Raw genomic sequence first — 19081 nt, forward strand, 5'->3', positions numbered from 1 at the left:
TTCTGAGCTGTGCTGTCTAACATAAAGTATTAACTAGGAGAAATATCAGTCTAAATAAAATTACTTTAGAAACTGCAGGTGCATTAAACAGGGGCCTTGCCTCGTGCTGAGGCAGCAAAGCCTGTCATGATACATAAGGTCCTGATATTGTTATGTTGTCTAATATTTTATTGGTCAATAATCTATCAAGCAATCTTTGAAATTTAGTACAGAAAAACTTGTTTTTCAAAAAGCCATGCAGTAAATGTGTTATTACTATTGATATATATTTTAGGAATAAAGTGATATTGGTTGAAATCAGCATTCCTTATACTATGCAGAAGCCAGTTTCTGTTGCCCTAGAGCTTTATAAAAGTGAGCATTCAAAATTCTAGATAAACCCTCACAAAATGTCATTGAAAATATTGAAGAAGCTATTTTATATTTAGAAACACTTTACACCCTTCTGATAACTCTGAATGAGATAATGGTAACAAACGACTGTCTTTAACACCGACGCTCTTCAAGACTGAGGGGGTTATTCCAACTTTGGAGGAGGTGTTAATCCATCCCAAAAGTGACGGTAAAGTGACGGATATACCACCAGACGTATTACGAGTTCCATAGGATATAATGGACTCGTAATACGGCTGGTGGTATATCCGTCACTTTACCGTCACTTTTGGGACGGATTAACACCTCCTCCAATGTTGGAATAACCCCCTGACTCAGCAAATATTGTATCAAAATAAGTATTCTTATAGTTTCATAGCAGATTATTTTGTTATTCTCAGTTATATATTAATGTAATATTTGTGAATTATTGAAAATGATTGTTGGTTTGCATAGTTAGCAAGTTTCCATTGGTGTGGCAAGAAAAGCGTCTGTGTGAGCAGAGTAATATTGTGAATATGCAGTATTTAAAGAATATGTATTTCCGTATACTCTTAATCTTTTCTGAATGACTAGAAAAACAATTATGGTCAAGCGCATGCCTTTGGTTTTACAGTAACATTTTTAGACCTTTTTGCTCAGTGCAATACTTCGTTGGTAGTGGAAGTCAACAAACTAACACATGTTCCTCTTTTTCAGGGAAACATTAGCTTCTCTTGTGAAGAATCGCATTCCGTGTCTGTCTTCTTTAACGCCACCAGCTACCTGATTGCACCTGGCCTGCCTAATATGGACGTGTTCACAGTCAATTTCCACTTCCGCACTTGGAACCCCAACGGCCTCCTGCTGCTCAGCAGTTTTGCAGATGATCTTGGCAACGTCGAAATTGCCCTCACTGAGGGAAAAATCAGCACACACATTAATGTCACTCAGACCAAGATAAATCAAATCGACATCTCCTCAGGTAAGCACAGCCTGTTAACCAGTGCTCATATCGATGCTAGTTATTTGCTAAGCCATGATGACAGTAGCAGAAATAAAAATACCCTGCATGGTGATAATTAAAAATAGCACTTAACCAGAGCCGACAACATCTAAAGAATCTAAAGTTGCTCGATTATGGAGTCATAAAACAGATGACGCATGTTACCTCAGGGTCACTGATTACAGCAATGCCGACTCCACGCAAAATGTTTCATTTGTGTCGGAATGGATGGTTTAGAAATCTACAAGTATACATAGAGCTCACGATTCTGGCTTTCGCTTTCAGCTGAGTTCACAGAAACTTAAACAAGCATTTGCAATGCAACGGGTCTCGCGTTTGGTCATGTTAGAGCTTATAGCGTTGTAAACTCCTAACCCGAATACGTAACCGGAAAAAGTACAATTAACTGTGTAAAGCGCTCGACTTCTGCCAAGCGAAATCGCGCTAGGAAAATAGAGAAAAAGTCGTCCACGAGCCGTACAGAAAACAGCGAACCTCGCATGTTTTCTGTACTTGGTCGATGCGCACGAGGAGGGCTAGCCACCAGAAAAGGCATGACGCATGCATGCCTTCCACTAATGAAATCAAGCGGATTTTAACAGGCAAGCCCACGAACGAATAAAAAACACTGACCTGACGTCGACAGGGCTCCGAGCCCTTTTCTAATACCTAAAGCGTCTCGCTGCGATACGCATGCGTGAGCGCATGCGACGCAGGCTCGACCCTAATAAAAAGGCTTAACGTCGCACAGGGGTCTAGGCGTACTCAATCAACTTCAGTAGTGTCTGGTAAAGGCATCCCCGCTTGGTTTAGTCTGAAATACAGCATCGAGGGCGGTGCCTACAGTTGCTACGTCGACATGTAGAGCCACAGGGCGTCAACTCAGGTTGTGACTACCCTGACCCCTAGAAATGGGTATGATCAAATCTCATGTCCTTTGATTCACTAATCTTTGTTTCGATTTATATAGTATTAAACTTGTGAAAACTGCTAGGTAAACCGTTTCACCATTGTTGGCCGTTTAAGGGAGGCTAATTTTTATAATAACCTACTTTCTATTTCGTTACCTGAGTGCCACAGAATGTCAGCGCTCATCAACACGCAGCTACAGAATAGGTATTACGAAAATACATAAAATGCTGTTTTTGAACCCTGTATCATACCTATTAATGAAGCTACGTTTTTGTAACATTTGCTAACCAACCATGCTTTGGGATACATAAAAATGTGCCTTCAACTTAGTCGATCTTCGTTAGAAACCGGGATACAGGCCAAATTTGCTTAAATCTGCCAGGACAGCTGTTGAAAACCTGGGACTGCCCGAAGTTAGTAATAGATGTTAAAGACTGTCAGAATATGTCAATGTAGTACTGCTCTGAAACACAGCAGAATAACGACACCAGGGGTGTGGTAAATTTTCACACTGAGAGCCTTGCAAAAGTAAACTTCGTTCCCACCTCCACACTGACCTGCACTCCCATCAAATTACGCTGTTAGCAAGTGGGGGTGAACAGTGGCGGCTGCTGCCAGGAAGGGATGGTGGGGCAGCACACAGAGTGGGAGGGGGGAATAATAATTTTAAAAAAAGCTTACCTGCTGCCTCGGTGTTCCCCCTCTTCCACCACCTCAGTGCTTCTGTGCTTGCCTTGCTCCCCTCCCCACCCAATTCAGATGCTTCTCCCATGCTGTTACTTGAGAAGGCTGAAATGAGGGAGTGGGAGCCTGCGCTTGGTCTCCAACCTGCTATGCAACGCAGTCCAGGTGGAGAGTTCTAAGTGCGCATGTCAGTTTGGCCGGCCAAACCGACATTTGTACTTAGAAGTGCACCTACCACTTCTCCTCCCTGCTGACGCAGAGGATGCTGGCCCCACCCTAGCTAAGTGGAAAAATAAAATGTAACTGTCTGAGAAAAAATAAAATGATAATAAAATACTTTTATTATCATTTTATTTTTCTGCTTTCTGCTGCCTTTCAGCAGCGGGGTGATGCTCCTCCCCCATGGCAGAGGCGCTGCCCCTGGGGATAAAGGGCCTCTTCGTTAATAGCCAGAAAAATGTTGGCCTTAAATAACGCTGATAATGTGGAAGGAGGCCATTGTTGGTTCAATGTGGCCCATTGAAAGCGGTGATGATTTGTGACAATCCTTCATTTCGATATTTAAACACATGCCGAAGAAGGAACTACACACCTACAAGGCTCTGCCTGCAGGATGCGAGAGATCAAAACTTCAGAGGAGGCCTGCAATAATTTGGTAACTGGTCACTAATCAGATTTTTTTTTAATGTTTTCTCAAAAGAGGCTAACATATTTTAGCATCATCACCAAAAAATTGTGTGCAAATACATTATCGGTTTCCATTTCTCCGTGTACAACAGAATACATATAACAAACATAACTAATTGACTGTTTTCACATGAAATATTTCGCATGAAAATGTTGTCAATATCCTCACCATGGCAATGTAAGGTGTTCAAATAGTACGGCTAAAGCCCAAGAAGGGTGGGAGGCGGTGCTACAAAACAACAACAAGCTAATCAATAACAGTTGTGAGCCACAAATATTGGCCTGTGTCAACCGTAGAGTAGATGCTGTACTGTCTGAAGGTAATTGCACACTTGTGTATTTTTTGGAACACTCCTCTGTGGCTTGTGATAGTGTGGGAAGCAGGAGCAGAGTAGTCAAGAGCAATAATTAAACAACACAAAACAATAATTCCCTCAGAAAAGTACTCCGCAGTGTAAGCCCATAATTGTCATATCGATGGACATGCCAGAGAGACTGGAAGGGAAATATCAGGGAATTTTCATTGATTGAAAAGGCGTGACACTGTTTGTGTGGTATGCTGCTATCAGTTGTTAACCAGCTTTCAGTAATGAAAGGCAAATCAAATGTCTGTGTGGTCAGATGCTCATTTATTTTGGTAGCATGCTTTACCAGAGAACATGCATTACTTAGAACTCATCCTAAAGTGTTATTTGCATTGACGGATGGGAATCACAGTCAGAATCACAGTTACTAAACCACTCAATGCCTTTCCTAAATAACAGCAACAGCATGCACAATTGAACTAATCGCGTTTCAGCAAATTTAGAACTTATGGTCATGCAGCAGTCTGCCTTAAATAGGCGATATCATGGCCCCATGTAACAAACCAGATCGTTGACCAAGATGGTGCCTTTGAGTTATCACACTCTAAGGAAGAAACATGGTAAGGTAAGCTAATCACAAATCAGAGAACAAAGTGCAATGATGCTAGGTGCAAAATACATTCTTCATGCCAGCTGCACCCGTCGGGTTGCGACTGAAAAATAAGCAGCCTCTGTGCAGCCGAAGACCAAAAAAATATTTGTTTTTGGTGATAACAAACGTGTTAAAAACAGTTGAGTATCACAGAACTGTAGTTATTAAAAACAAGCAATTAATGCGCTCTCTAGAAAATAGTAAGACGTGTACTATTCCAGTAAGCGCGTTTCAGCAAGATATGTTAGTAAGTGCTACCTTGGCGCACATAACACAATAGACAGACAACCAAGGTATTGTTTAGCAGGTGTCCCACTCAAAGGGAGGAAAGATAATATCAGGTTGAAGTACTTCATGTCAGTCTCAAGACTGACATGGATTTGACATTATTATCCCTGTTCTCATCAACCTCCAAGGGGTTTCATTAGAAACACAAAGCAGTTACAAACGGGTCTGCAGTGTACATAAATCCTTTTATTCTGGCTTTTTGAAGAGACAAGGACACCTCACACAATCCTTCTAAGTGAGTGCCACCAGATATAGAATTCTGTCATTCCATTTAATCTGGTCAAGAGCCTACTACAAGTTATTTAAAACAGTTTCTTTAAACACCAACTTCAACTATGGCATGCCACTTTGCATTTCGAACTGTTAACTTGGCCTTCTTGTATATATGTATGTAGTGTAACTAAGGGCCAGATGTAGCAAACTTCCAAATTGCGACTTGCAATTTGCGAGTCCCAGCGACTCGCAAATTGCAACTCGCAATTTGGAATGCAGAAAGGTGTCTCAGACACCTTCTGCGAGTCGCTATGGGGTCGCAAAGACCCACCTCATTAATATTAATGAGGTGGGTCGCAATTTGCGACCCCATAGCGATTCAGGGCACTCACGGGGATGGTGGCCTGCTGGGAACAGCAGTCCACCATGTCCGTGACTGCTTTTAAATAAAGCATTTTTTTTTTTCAAAGTGCAACCCGTTTTCCTTAAAGGAAAACATGCTGCACTTTGAAAACAAAAACGAAACCTTTAGTTTCGGTATTTTTCAGGGTAGGTAGTGGTCCATTAGACCACTGCCTGCCCTGAAAAATTATTTTTTGTGCCAGACACAAAGGGGAAGGGGTCCCATGGGGACCCCTTCCCATTTGCGCCTGGGTTACCATCCACTCCAAGTGGATGGTAACTGCGCTTTCATTTGCGACCGCAATCGTGGTCGCAAATGAAAATGCATAGCATTGCGACTCGCAAATAGGAAGGGAACACCCCTTCCTATTTGCGGGTCGGAAATGCATTTTGTGAGTCGGTTCCGACTCGCAAAATGCATTTCAACATAGCAAAGACGCATTTGTGACTCGCAAACGGCAATTTTCGCCGTTTGCGAGTCGCAAAGTCTTTGCTACATCTGGCCCTAGGTCCTTTCTATGTTATACTTTTTTTTTATTCTGTACCATTATGATTTTGATTGTTTGCAACCATTTCTCCAAATGTCAATTTGTGTTAGCTATTCCTTGTAAGGTTTTTAGATGCTTTTGAAGCCAGGTCTTTGCTATTTCAATTTCCAAATAAATACATAAATTCATATAACCTGTTCGTACAGGATAAACAATTTGTGATGAGTGTTTCTGAATTTGCCCCTATCGGTGCTACTGCTGTTAATTTGTCCATTATTAGCCAGGGTGACCATGGCAATGCTCTCAGCAACATTACCCTAACGGAAGAGTCTATGTGTGATGGCAACTGCATGTTACCATAGAAAAAGAGGCATAGCCAGCAATGCAAATATTGTTAAAATACCTAATTGCACGTCCTATTGAGGTTCCTGTGCATATTCACATAATTGCCATAAACATAAAATCTGTTTTGCAATTTAAAATATCGCATAGCAAGTATAATTTTCCCCACATGGAACTTGGACTAGAATAAGAGACAGAGATTGTTAGGTTCTTTCCACGTCATACCACAGTTGCACTTGGCAATCAATCACTCAATCAATCTGGGTTTATAAAGCACGGCTAATCACCAGAGGGTATCCAGGCACTTATTGAATCTTGCTTGTGTCCTTTCCTTCTAGTTAAGATTCCTCCCAAGCCTTGAAGCCAAGAGCAGATGTAGAGGTGTCTTCTGCAGCAGAAGAACTAGACTTCATGTAAGAAAGTTCCAACATAACTTTTATTCCCATGCTCCTTCACTGACCCAGCTTCACCCTCTGATGAATGAAAGAGTGTATTTATAAAGTGCGAGCAGCTGCTCCATATGGGAGCATCCCAGTGCTAGTTGCAAGCAAATGAAGAAGAGCACAAGGGCTATTTCCATCTGAGATGAGCAGGGAAGAAAATTCATATTTTTATTTACATATTCTTGGAATAGATAAAATACTTTAATGGGTGGATCATAGATTTATGTTGGGGTTGGTACCTTCTGATCTTGTTTTGTAAATAGCTATGGCCCATCCAGCTTACCGCTCTAAAAGTGAAAAGTGTTTTAAATGTCATTCTTTGGCTGATGGGGAGCCAGTGAAGTGTTTTCAGTCCCTTTCGAATAGAGTTGCAGTGTCCAATGTTCGGCACAAAGCTGGCTGTAGCATTTTGAACCTGCTGTAGTCTATTTACTAGCCCTTCAGGAGCCTGTGTAACAAGACATTTGAGTATAACAGCCTAGACGTGACTAGGTCATATGTGAAGCATTTATGTGTGTTAGCTTTTAAGAATTTGAATATATTTCTTAGTGATTTAAGAAAAGAAAAACAGATTTCAACCGTGGCTTTTACTTGAGGTTTGAAAGGTAAGGGAGGTATCAAATCTTAACTCCCAAGTTCTTATCCACCGTGGTTTGGGCTCTGGGACTTCCCAGCTCAGATGGCAAAATACAGGCTGTGTCCAGTGGTGAGGTCTTGCCGAAAAATAGAATGTTATACTTATCCAAGTTCAGGCAAAGGCAGCTATTAAACATCCATTCTACCACTGCGAAACCGATGCAGTCACTAGCCCATTCACAGTTTGACCCAAGCAGGTTGGGGAGACAAAAGAAGGAAATTATGAGAGAGAGGCTGACAGGGAACCTCTGTGGCAAGTATGTGGACTCCTTTTGGCATCTGTAACTCTGCAGCCCTTTATCTGACCTGTTCCAGGACTTGGGTGCAAAGTGTGACTAAATCAGTGACTGTTTTCCTCCACCTGCACAGCGTTTGAAGGGAGCGCTGACTGATACGTCAGACTGCTTCCAAAGCAGCAGCTGTAGTTCATCACAGATCTAAAGATAAAAAGAAGCCGCACAGGACTCGATTTATAGTTTGGCAGGTGGGATACTCCATTGCATTGGTGACAATATATCCTTTCCACCAAACTGAAGATCTTCCCACCTCATTTAGACTGAGGCAGACCTTCAGTATGTCGATGACGGTGACTACTCTGCCATTATACACCTCCAATGGTCTAACAGAGTAAAAGCTGTTGGAGAATTGCTATTAGTCCATTCACCCTGTTTAGAGTGGGTGGTCCAATGGGCAGTTTTCACTGCTTTGTGGTAAGGGACAGTGACAAGTGTAAATTGACCCGCACGCCATGGGAAAAAACGTCCATGGCTGGGTAGGGGGCATTGTTGTTTTTTTAAAATCCTGCTTTGAGATTTTATTTTTGAAAATAGAAAAACACTGAAAGTGTGCTGCAAGACTCCATCATTTTGATGGGGCCATCCATCAAGCTTTCACTACATTTGACAGGAACGAACCCTGATGGTCTCCCCCTCCCCATCACCAGCTAGTCACCACTTGAGTTCTAATGGCAAACTCACGAACATGGATGTCAAGGACATTGGACATGCTACACACAAGATGTTTCTAAAGTGGGGCACACCTGCTGGGGGTGTAAATTTTGTGGAATCTCATTTCCAGGTTCTGGCAAACTGGTATATTTTTTATGCCATTTGGGAAAAAAGAAAAACATAATTCTGAAAATAGTGCTTTGTGTTTAGGACAAGAAAACAAAGTGGCAGTGAGTCACATTGTAATGGACTATCAGTAAAGTCTTTAGCCTTTTCATGCACGTGTTGGGAGTAGTTGCCAAGCTGTGGGCCCGAGGCGCTCCAAATAATCCTCAAAGCCCACCTTCCCTGTTTCTGATCAAAAACACTACATTGTGGATACTTGTACACTTTTAGGGACACCAGACTGATAAGTGTGTTACCAGTAATGTATGTTTTCAATTAAAAAAGGGATAACTGAACATAACTGTAATGTTTGACTTTTTTAATCTGTTCTGAGCTGACAACTATTGATTAATGGTGAGGAAATGTTTGTCATTCTCAGGCCCCCATTACATTTTTGTACATGAGAGGTGCAAGGCATTAAACACTTTGAAGATCTGTGTAATAGACTTATAACCAGTTCAATCAGAGACTGCAGCACAATATACCACCAGTAAGAGCCTACATCAATAATATTTTCCTACTTGAAAACTCAAGTTTTGTGAGGTGCTAGAACAAACATATGTTCACTTGCTGAGAGATATGTGAACAAGTGCAGATAGTACTGACAACATGACTGTTTCCAATCATTGGGTGTTCTCAACAATCAATGCTATCATAGCACCTAGAATTAATTGAGACAACTGACAAATCCATTTGATTAATTTGAATGTTTGATCTGAATACTGAGAATTACCACGTCTCAATATTTGTGTAGATGGTGGCATCTGCTTTATTTGCCTTTCTTCTTTTAGCTTTAGTTGTTCACTCGCTGCCTGAGGAAATCTGCAATCTTAGCACAGTCTGACATCTTCTTACCACTAGACCTGGAAGTAATTCAAACTATCCCTGTTTGGCTGGTGTTGTGGTTCAATGAGTTAGCATGCTCATACTTGTCTACTGACTGGATTAGCCTTGTCAATAACAAGTCACTGGTGACATTTTTGCAAACATGAAACCGACAAGCTAACTCGTGGACTTCTTGAAACCAGGCAAACTCTTGCAGGTGGGTCATAACCCTGCACTGGGCAGGTTAGGAGGCTGGCACAATCACATCTCACTAGGGATTGCAGGGCCTGGACCTCCCAGGCAAAAGCCATCCTCTTATTGGGGAATACTGGACCCCCAGACTCCTCCACTGTCTGACCCCACCCTGCCCTAAGATCTACCTGGTGACTAGGCCTTCGCAGGGGACTCATCCTCTATAGGCAGCAGCCACTATGCCCTGGGTAGGGACTGTCACCCCAGCCAGCTAAGAGTGCCCTAGTTTAGTGCCTGACACCTTCCTGGTGCTGAACCGTGGAAACTAAGGATGGTTAAGCCTCCAGCCAACTCCCCTCTCCCATGGTGTTAGAAATAGGGTCGCTAGTGGGCAGTCAGTTTACATTCTGTCCAAATAGGGACCCTCACTCTAGTTAGTGTTAGGGAGATACACAGCTCAGATAACCCCTGCTTACCCCCTTAGTAGTTTGGGATAAACAGTCAGGCTTACCTCAGAGGCAATTTGTAAAGTATTTGCACAAACACATTTAGAAACACAGTAAAAACACCACAAAAGGATTCCACGCCAGCTTAGAAAAATAGGCAATAGTTACCTAAATCAAACACAACCAAAATTACAAAAAATCCAACATACACAATTGAAGATATCAGATCTTAAAGTAAAAAGAGTCTTAATCGATAAGAATCAATATATGCATTATTTTAGCACAAAGTACCTGGCATGCATCAAAAAGAAAGCCACAGGGGCAAGGGTGCATCAGAAAAGCAAGGGATGCGTAGATTTCTTACTTGCAAGTGAGGCCGTGCGTTGATTCTTTCTCCGCTCGGTAAGTGATGCGTCAATTCATTCCTTGCAGAGAAGGGGATTCATCAATTTCTGGATGAGCAGCCTCTGATCCATGCAGTGATGTTGAAGATTTGATCCCCAGGGCCGATGTGCGGAAAATCCGGATGCATGGCAGCAATGAATCTACGATAAACTGGTGATGGGTCAATTTCATCAGCGCTGCGTTGATTTTTCAGCCACGGTGTTGGTGCTGCATTGATTGTTCTGCCGCTGGGCTTCAGTACATGGATTTTCACTCAAGTTCTGCCATCTTCTCCTTCCAAGGGCTCAGGGACTGGATGTGGCACCACTTGGCAAGTCAGGAGGTCTCAGCAAGAGTGCCCAGGTGATGGCAGATGACGTTTTTGATGTCCCTGAGACTTCTTAACATGAGGCAAGCTCAGTCCAGGTCTTTAGAGAAACTTCACAAGCAGGATACACAGCAAAGTACAATCTTTGTCCTCTCTAAGGCAGAAGCAGCAACTGCTGGCCAACCCAGCAAAGCACACGCAGCAAAGGGGCAGTACTCCTCCTCACACCTCTTCAGCTCTTCTCCTTGGCAGAGGTTCCTCTTGATCCAGAAGTGCTCTAAAATTGTGGGGCCAGCAGCCCAATACTTATACCCATTTCTAACTTTGAAGTAGTCAAACTTCAAAGGAAAGTCTTTGTAGTGCACAAGGCCCTGCCTCTTCCTTACCCTGCCCCAGCCACACTTTCGGAGGTTGGAGACTGTATTGTGTGAGGCTAGGCACAGCCCTTTCATGTGCAGGTGTCCGCTCCTCCCTCCCACTCTATCCTAAAAAGACTCATCAGGATATGCAGGACACTCCTCAGCTCCCTTTGTGTCACTGTCTAGAGTGAATTCATAAAGAGCCCAACTGTCAGTCTGACCCAGCAGGGGCACAGAATGGCTAAGCAAGAAAATGCCCCCTTTCTAAAAGGGGCATTTTCAAACTCCCACCCTAAAAAACAACTTTACGAGAAGAGCCATTTTTAAATTGTGAGTTCACAGACCCCAAACTCTACATCTCTATCTGCTCCTAATGGTAAACTTTAAAGATATTTTAAAGGCAATCCCTATGTTAACCTATGGGAGAGATCGGCCTTGAAATAGTGAAAACCAAATTTCTCAGTATTTCACTACCAGGACATGTAAAACACTCCAGTACCAGTCCTTCCTTTTAGATTCACTGCAACCTGCCTATGGGGCTGCCTTGGACCTACCTTAGGGAAAGCTTACATGTAGAAAGAGGGAAAGTTTGGGCCTGGCACTTGGATACACCTGCCAGGTGAAACTGGCAGTTTAAAACTGCTGCACCCACAGACACTGCAGTGGCAGGTCTGAGACATGTTTATAGGGCTACTCATGTGGGTGGCACAATCAGACCTGCAGACCCACTAGTAGAATTTGTTTTACTGGCCCTTGGGACCTCTGGTGCACTTTACTAGGGACTCACCAGTAAATCAAATATGCCAACCATGGCTAAACCAATCATCAATACAATGTGGACAGAGAGCACATGCACTTTAGCACTGGTTAGCAGTGGTAAAGTGTCTAGAGTCCTAAAGCCAGCAAAACAGGTCAGAGAAAATAGGGGGAAGGTGGCAAAATGTTTGGGGATGATCCTGCATAAAGGTCCAGGTCCAACAACCGGGCATGCCTGAAAAGTCATTTTCCTCAACGTTTAATCTCTTACAGAACCCAAGTGAGTCACAAATCAAAGTTAGCTGCTCTGCTAAGCCTTCTGGCCATCTGATTGAACAGCCACCGACCAGTCATCTGGCCAGCCAATCACTGGCTGGTCATCTGCTCAGCCAGCCCACTGACTTGATGGACCTAGCAACCTGAGTGCTCAGGCCTAGGCCCACAATAGCCAACAACTGGACCAGTGTTTAGGAGGCTCCTTCCTAAAGCCACCCACCACCTTCTTCCCTCCAGGCAACTTCGCTGGTACCAGCTCTGGGTCTCTGGTCACGCTGCAAACTTTTGAGGAATTATGCCCCCATGCCTGTTTTCTGCTATACAGGGTGAGAGTGGGAGGCCCCATTCTGTGTGGTATATGATGGAGGAAACTTCCACAGTCTGGCACCTGGTCCCTCTGCCCGAGGGGTCCAATGGGGGTCAGAATCAACCATAGATGGAGATAAAATCTTAACTTCCAAAAGATCGCAACAAGGTAGCTGATCTGCTACTTATGAAATCCTGACCCAGAATCAAGTAATCTATATATGATTTACAATTGTGTACCTCATGAACCTGTGTTGCACTAAAGGCGATTGAGGCAGCCTCTTTCGCCCACACTCAGATCCACCAACAAGCGGCTCTTGACACCTGCCCAGAGGCTGACTATCCTAGGCCAACCAAAGCTCCATGGCACTGCAGTGTCATCACGGTTTAGCTGGAATTCTGACTTAGAGGTGTTCATCTCTAATCCCACACATGGTAGCTTTACCACATTGGAGCTTTGTCAAGAACATACACCAATATCTGAACTCCTGTACTGAGCAGGATTACAATTGCGACAAAACATCATCAGTAGGGGTAAAACGGATTTGTCTTACGATCGTCTAAACCCATCTCATGTTCTTTGGTAGTGGGTGAACAGTCCAATGCTTGGTTAATTCTACATCATAATGATAGGAGGATCCGCATCCTGGTGCCCCAGGAAGGGGCACAGGATGAGGTGCAACAGGAGGTTGGCTGATCATATAAAGGGCCTGGGTTGTACCCAGAATTGCTGCTGCACCAGAATGCACATGTTGTCCGGCCGCAGCATGCACCCAGCCCTGCTTCACACCACAGCGCCTGATCAACTGAGCCTTTATAGCCAATCCTGATCTCAAAGTTACGGGTCGGACAGGCCCATTTTCCTTGCCTACATTGTTCCAGCATGACATAGGCTGTTCACCTGGGAGCCATAGTGCTGATATGGATATTGTTGAGTGCAAGATTTACACCATCTCCCCACAGATAATCAAGAACCATCGAGAGTTCACCAAATGCCACCAGATCTGCAAAGTTACCGTATGCAAAGGTCCCCTCCCATACTATGGTACCCTGCTGTTCACAAAGAAAAGATAATTCTCCTTGGTGTTTGTGTTGCTCTGCTTTGAACTAAGAGGAGGAAACGCCAAAGAATGCTTCACTCTTAGTCTGAGTAATTAGTTTATTAAGGCACTTCCCAGATATCAAATAAAAGCACACAAATGTATGAACATAAGCATTTAACTCAAATGACAATGACAGACAAGAATGAATATATATGAAGCGAATAGAAATATATGTATATATATGACTATATATATATATACATATATATATAGTCAAGCTAAAAAGCTAAATTAAACAGTTAAGAAATAAAATGCATCACCATAGGGGTTGAATCCATTATCCTTGCCAGCACCAAGCCAAGGAATCCTGAACGGCTGAGGAAGGAGAACTTTCCTAAATGGGATTTTCCTGAGCATTACGTCCACTCTCAGGCGAGCTCCTCTGTCTCAGAGCTAAATTTTCCTCACCCTTTATACCTTTAACTAACTCAAGAGGAAGATTATAGTAACCCCCCTCCCTTTGGTTATGAAATTCACACGCTGGCACTACTCGGTCTGTGTTGAAAACACACAAAAGAACTTGGCCAGGCCCAAATGCGCATTCCTGAGTCAGAGCTGTATCTTTCCATGATGAAAATATTCTCATCCCTGTACACTCTTATCGTAGTAGCATCCCCCATAACATGTTCCATCACGGCATGACCCTGCTCTGGTGATAAGAGCGCAAACACTTCAGTGTGGAAAACAAGCTTGGTGTGGAAAAACCCTGCGCCGCCACCATGATGCCACCTGAGGCTAAGTACAAAATCCAGTCAATGATCAAGATGGAGTCGGTGTTAAAATACCTATAGAATTACAGGGTTCCAGCTGGCTTCTCCAGGATTGTTTGTTGCCACACTGGATGCCACAAGGGTGCCTGTTTCTGCAAATCTCGGTTTGAGGACCTGACACCCTTTCGATTGGCTGAGGTCAATCCTTTCCAAACGACTAATGCCCATCTCTGAGGACTGTCTGAGCCATGCTCAACTGCTGGTCCATAGAACCCTTCTCCACTTCAGCCTTCAAAGTTCTAGTATGTATATTTACTACTTGCACCAAGATCTGCAGATTCAACGGTTCTACATGGGCCATTGCCCTGGACTTCCATTCGTACCACAGCAGCCTTCCTACTCATCATGGCTTAGCACCCACAGCTCTCAGTGCTGACCATGACCTGGTGTGGACCTGATGCTCTAATGCCATCCATTATATGGGCTAATTGTTTAAGCAAGTGATATGTTATACACTCGTTAGCAGATTCTGCCCTCCATGGTCCTAGTCCTGCTTCCTATATCAACCAACACCTTTTCTGGGGTCTAATGAGCATCAGCATCGGGTGTCTTAACTCGGTGTTCTTGCCATCATGCGGCGCTAGTTCTGCTAAACAAAATTTGCCCACTAGCATTCAATGCCAGCAAAGCAGGCTCTTTACCCGTTAGAAGTCTGAGAATGGGTTGATAGTGTTCTCACTTGTAGGGAGGCATCAAGGAGCTCTAACCAGAAACCTTTTCCCTCATACAAGCAGGTACACCCTGCCAGGTCCTGCGGGATCCACCCAGGACTCTAAGTGACTTGGCAGGCCTGGGAAGAGAAGCCAGGGCTGGGGCTTTCACCTCGGGTCTACCAGAGTTCATACCTGGGGACCAGTCAGCGCTTCTTCACCTGGCCAAACAGGAGATACCTCCAAGGACCCCTGGGAGGGACCCCGTTCCAGGTACTTTGCAACACAAGAGCTGGAGAATGAATCCCAGTACAGGTGTTTTCACCCTCGAGCCAGCCGGAGTTCTGACTTTGGGCCCAGTCAGAGCTTCTTCTTCACTAGGGCAACCAAGCAAGCACTCTCCATGCCCGAGGGACCCTGTCCTAGACAACTTATGACACAGCGAGCGGGTGCACAGATCCTACATCCTGTGGCCCTCACCATGGCCCGCGAGAGCACTACCACTTCTTGTAATCCGTGGACACCAAGTGACAGAAGAGTGCATTGAAGAGGGTGGATCGGGCCTCCTGGAGCCCTGACTTGGCTCGAAGTTTCAAATAACCCTTAAAGGGGTTTTTAGAGCAGCTCAGAATCTGAACACTGAGTCACTTTGGCGTGACGCATTTTGTACCACCCTCGTAGGCTTAGTAAATGTCTCCCTAATTATTATTTTGCACAGCCCTACTTCTTACCTTTTCAAGATGCTATTAAGTGCTTCATTCCACAAGAGTTCATAAAATGTTAAAAATAAATTACAATTAGCCATGAAACAGAGTGATGGGTAAGATGGAGGCTGGGATTGGCTGTTCCCTCAAAGCCCCACTACTTGTAGGAGCCTATGACAGATGTTTGGGATTTATGTTTCAGCGAGAACGAAAATGGCAATGCAGTACATAACATCTTGAATATTCATACATACCAATAGAAATATGGAACCAATGTTCTTCATGGACAGGTGTAGCCTGGGCCTGCAGCTTTTACGACTCCTTGGCCATTTGGTTTCTCCTATCACTGCCCTTGCTACCCATCAACCCAGAGATCATTAATGAAGTGCAGCATTAAAACATGAATATGGCCCAAAAAGATTTGCTAATTTTTTTGTAATTTCCATCCTATCTCTTTCCCAGTACATAGAAAGGGTGTGAGGGACTCAGGTAAGGGTTGGAGGCAAACCTGTGATGTTATCGAGAATCAAAAAGTGAACTAATGCTTTTAATGTGCACATACCTAACATAGGGCTACAGGTCATCGTGGTTGTCCGGTTTGGGAAGATAGTGAAGTGTTGGAGCTGGCAGAGGCTTAGTGCAGGTGGTGGCAGCAGCTGTGTTACTGGTGATGCCGACATTGGTGGCTGATAACTTTTTGAAAATGTGCTAGCATCTTTAAAGGATCAGGAGCAGCTCGCTGCGTGGAAAAGGAGCAGGGGGGCATGGCGGGGGGTATGTAAATAAAGAAAACACTTACCTGATTCTGCGCCTCTCTTCAGCCTACCTTGCAGGCACAGGCCCCCAGCCTGCCCAGCAGCGTTTAAATGAAACGCTGCTCTCATGCTACTGGCAGCTTTTAAGCAGCATTCAGATTGACTGGTGCACCCTAGCTTGGCTCTCCGAGGCAGACTGGGAGCCTCTGTCTGCTCTTTCCAAACCAAAAAAAAAACAGTGCCAAATTGGAAAGAGCCCAGTGCTCATGTGTGTTTGGCCGGCCCAAGACAGCCAGCCAAACACACATGCACACTGAGTGGGGTGCTGTGCACTCCCCCTCCATCCCGGTCACGCTCCATGGTATAGTTTATTTTCGTTTCATTGTTAAAGGTTTGCAGCTGCTGCTGCTGGCTGGGGGACACTCCTTCACCATAGCGGAGTAGGCAGACCTAAAAAGGGTGCTATCTGACTGCATGATAACGGTTTTGCACATGACGCCACTGGAGTTAGTGGTGGTGGTGCTTTCTCTGGTGTTGCTTGGAGTGGTGTAGCAAGGATGTCATGGCCCTCATTCCAAGCAAATAAAATGTACCACCTCCCTGCTGTTTGTGCAGCACAATACTGCAACAATCATGGTACAGATGGCCCTTATGCTTTTGGGGTCACTGCACCTGCTGCATCATGAATAGGTACACCCTTGGCTGCTTGAAGTAGCACGGCTGGAAAATTAAGTAATGGTGGTATTTGTTTGTGCTTCTAGCTGTTCTGTGCTGCTGGTTAGATTGTTTGAATTTTGATTCTTTTATTTCAAAAGCTGCATAACAAAGCATTATGCCTGCACAGCAGTGGGGCTTGGTCAGTAAGTTTGGGCAGTGCTTAATTTGTAAATTAAAATGTGCCGGTGCCCAAAGTTCCCATCTTAAACACGCGGCTGCTGCAATTAAATGTGGGAGCACGGAATACTGAGGCAACGTAATCCTGAAGCCATCTCAGGCCTCTTTAATCCATTTACAGCCTCTCCCTGTCCCTTCAGCTCACTCTAGCAGCTTTCTGCCTTCCCTCTTTTGTGGTGCGTTTTAATTTTTCTCTTTCTCCATCTTTCCCATATATGTCTTTTGCTCGCAGTAAATGCTTGAGGCAGAAGAATAAGGGCCGGCCCTCAAAAATAAGTGCTGGTGCTCCGCACCAGAAACAACAAGCACAAATTAAGCACTGAGTTTGGGGGAGTGAGCTTCAGATTTTGCAATAATCAAGCTGGCATATCCTGTTAAAGTACATTATATGAGAAGCAGGACAAAAAGTGGGCTTAAGGGGCAGTTGAAAGGGAGAGCAGTACATATTGTTAGCAGTACTTACATTGTTTTGTAAAATAACCAACATTTGAAGCCACTCCCCTGTGCATGTCCAGGATGTAAAACTACCTTCGTGACAGGGAGAAACATCCCTGTTGGGCATTGGTCATAGCAGAATAACAGGAGTGGTGTTTTCCAACACCACAATCTTGCTGCAGTAGCAGTGTTTCTTTTTTTAATATGTCCCCAAAGCTCTTTAGTGGGAAAAAACTTTTCCATGGGAAACAATGCAGCAGGCCCTTCTTTAGTGTAAGCCTCACTATCTTCCTGCATGATATTGCCACCGTCTAGTTCTCATGCCGCTAAAGTTAAGGGGTATTCTAGGCTTCATGCACTGGTTTTAATCTTTGTCATTCCTGGTGAATAGTTTGCTGTCTGCCAGGTGAATCCAGAAGGAAAACTACAGGCAGTTTCTTCTTAGGGGCAAAGGGGCATTGACACCCTCCCCCCCATGCGCAACACATGCATTACCATGAATTAAAAATGACATTGACTTAACACAGTGTTGTGTTGCATTGAAGTCAGGCATCAGGGAAGGATGTGGCCAATCTCATGTCTGGCAGACAGTAGGCATTAAGTCAAGTGTGCATGTCAGGTTGGACAGGTCTCTTCCTCTGAACAGCCTGACATGCACACTTCATGCATTTTGAGCTGATGCTGCAAAGGAGCCAGGGGAAACAAAGCACAGCCTCCCAAGTCTCCTTTGGAGGGCTGGGTTCACTTGTTCACACCAATCCCTATATTGCTCTCATGCCCTTCACAAATGAAAACAGCATGAGAGCAAAGCACTGATTGGTTGTGTTTACGCAGTTTAGGCTTGCCTGTCTCCTCTGACCTGTGCTCAGAATACAGGGTGAGAGTGGGAGTACTACCTGGCCAATAACCATATGGCTTTATCGTTAAGCCTTACAGTGATTGACCATGTTTCTGTTACTTGTGGAGTCAGACACACAGCATGAATGGTAGGAGAGACTGAAGAGGCCACTTGCCTTTTTCGTGTCCTCTCGAGCACAGTGTGCGTGCTTCCAGGCCCTTGTAAGTAGTAAAGTAAGTAGGTAAGTAGAAATGTTTTGCTGAGAATTCTCATCAGACATATTTAAGATTTGAGCATGATTTTGTATTGATTGGAAAGCACAGAGTTTGCAGATTGGAGAGTAAGCTGTTTGTAAAATGTTTACTTCAGTGCAGGGGGAAACTCAGTACTCTTACATTTTACTTTTACTTCCACTTTGATACCTTACAGAACACTTCCCCGAGACTTGTGAGACCTATGTGATCCCAGTATTTTACAGTACCAGAAGTGAAACGTTGTTTAAATTAATTGCTGCTCTCTAAGGCTGGAGAGTGTCAAAT

General features: G+C 44.1%; 1 protein-coding gene across 2 annotated transcripts in view; it reads left to right on the forward strand.

The window, feature by feature from the left end:
- Positions 1–19081, forward strand: part of CNTNAP2 (contactin associated protein 2) — a 2759350-nt gene that overhangs the window by 1321143 nt on the left and 1419126 nt on the right. For both annotated transcript variants that reach the window (XM_069211508.1, XM_069211509.1), the window contains exon 8: positions 1072–1336. In XM_069211508.1, coding sequence (XP_069067609.1) covers positions 1072–1336 — 265 coding nt within the window. The remainder of the gene's footprint in view (positions 1–1071; positions 1337–19081) is intronic.

This window comes from Pleurodeles waltl, chromosome 10, assembly GCF_031143425.1.
Source record: "Pleurodeles waltl isolate 20211129_DDA chromosome 10, aPleWal1.hap1.20221129, whole genome shotgun sequence".
In the NCBI taxonomy this organism is placed as follows: Eukaryota; Metazoa; Chordata; class Amphibia; order Caudata; family Salamandridae; genus Pleurodeles; species Pleurodeles waltl.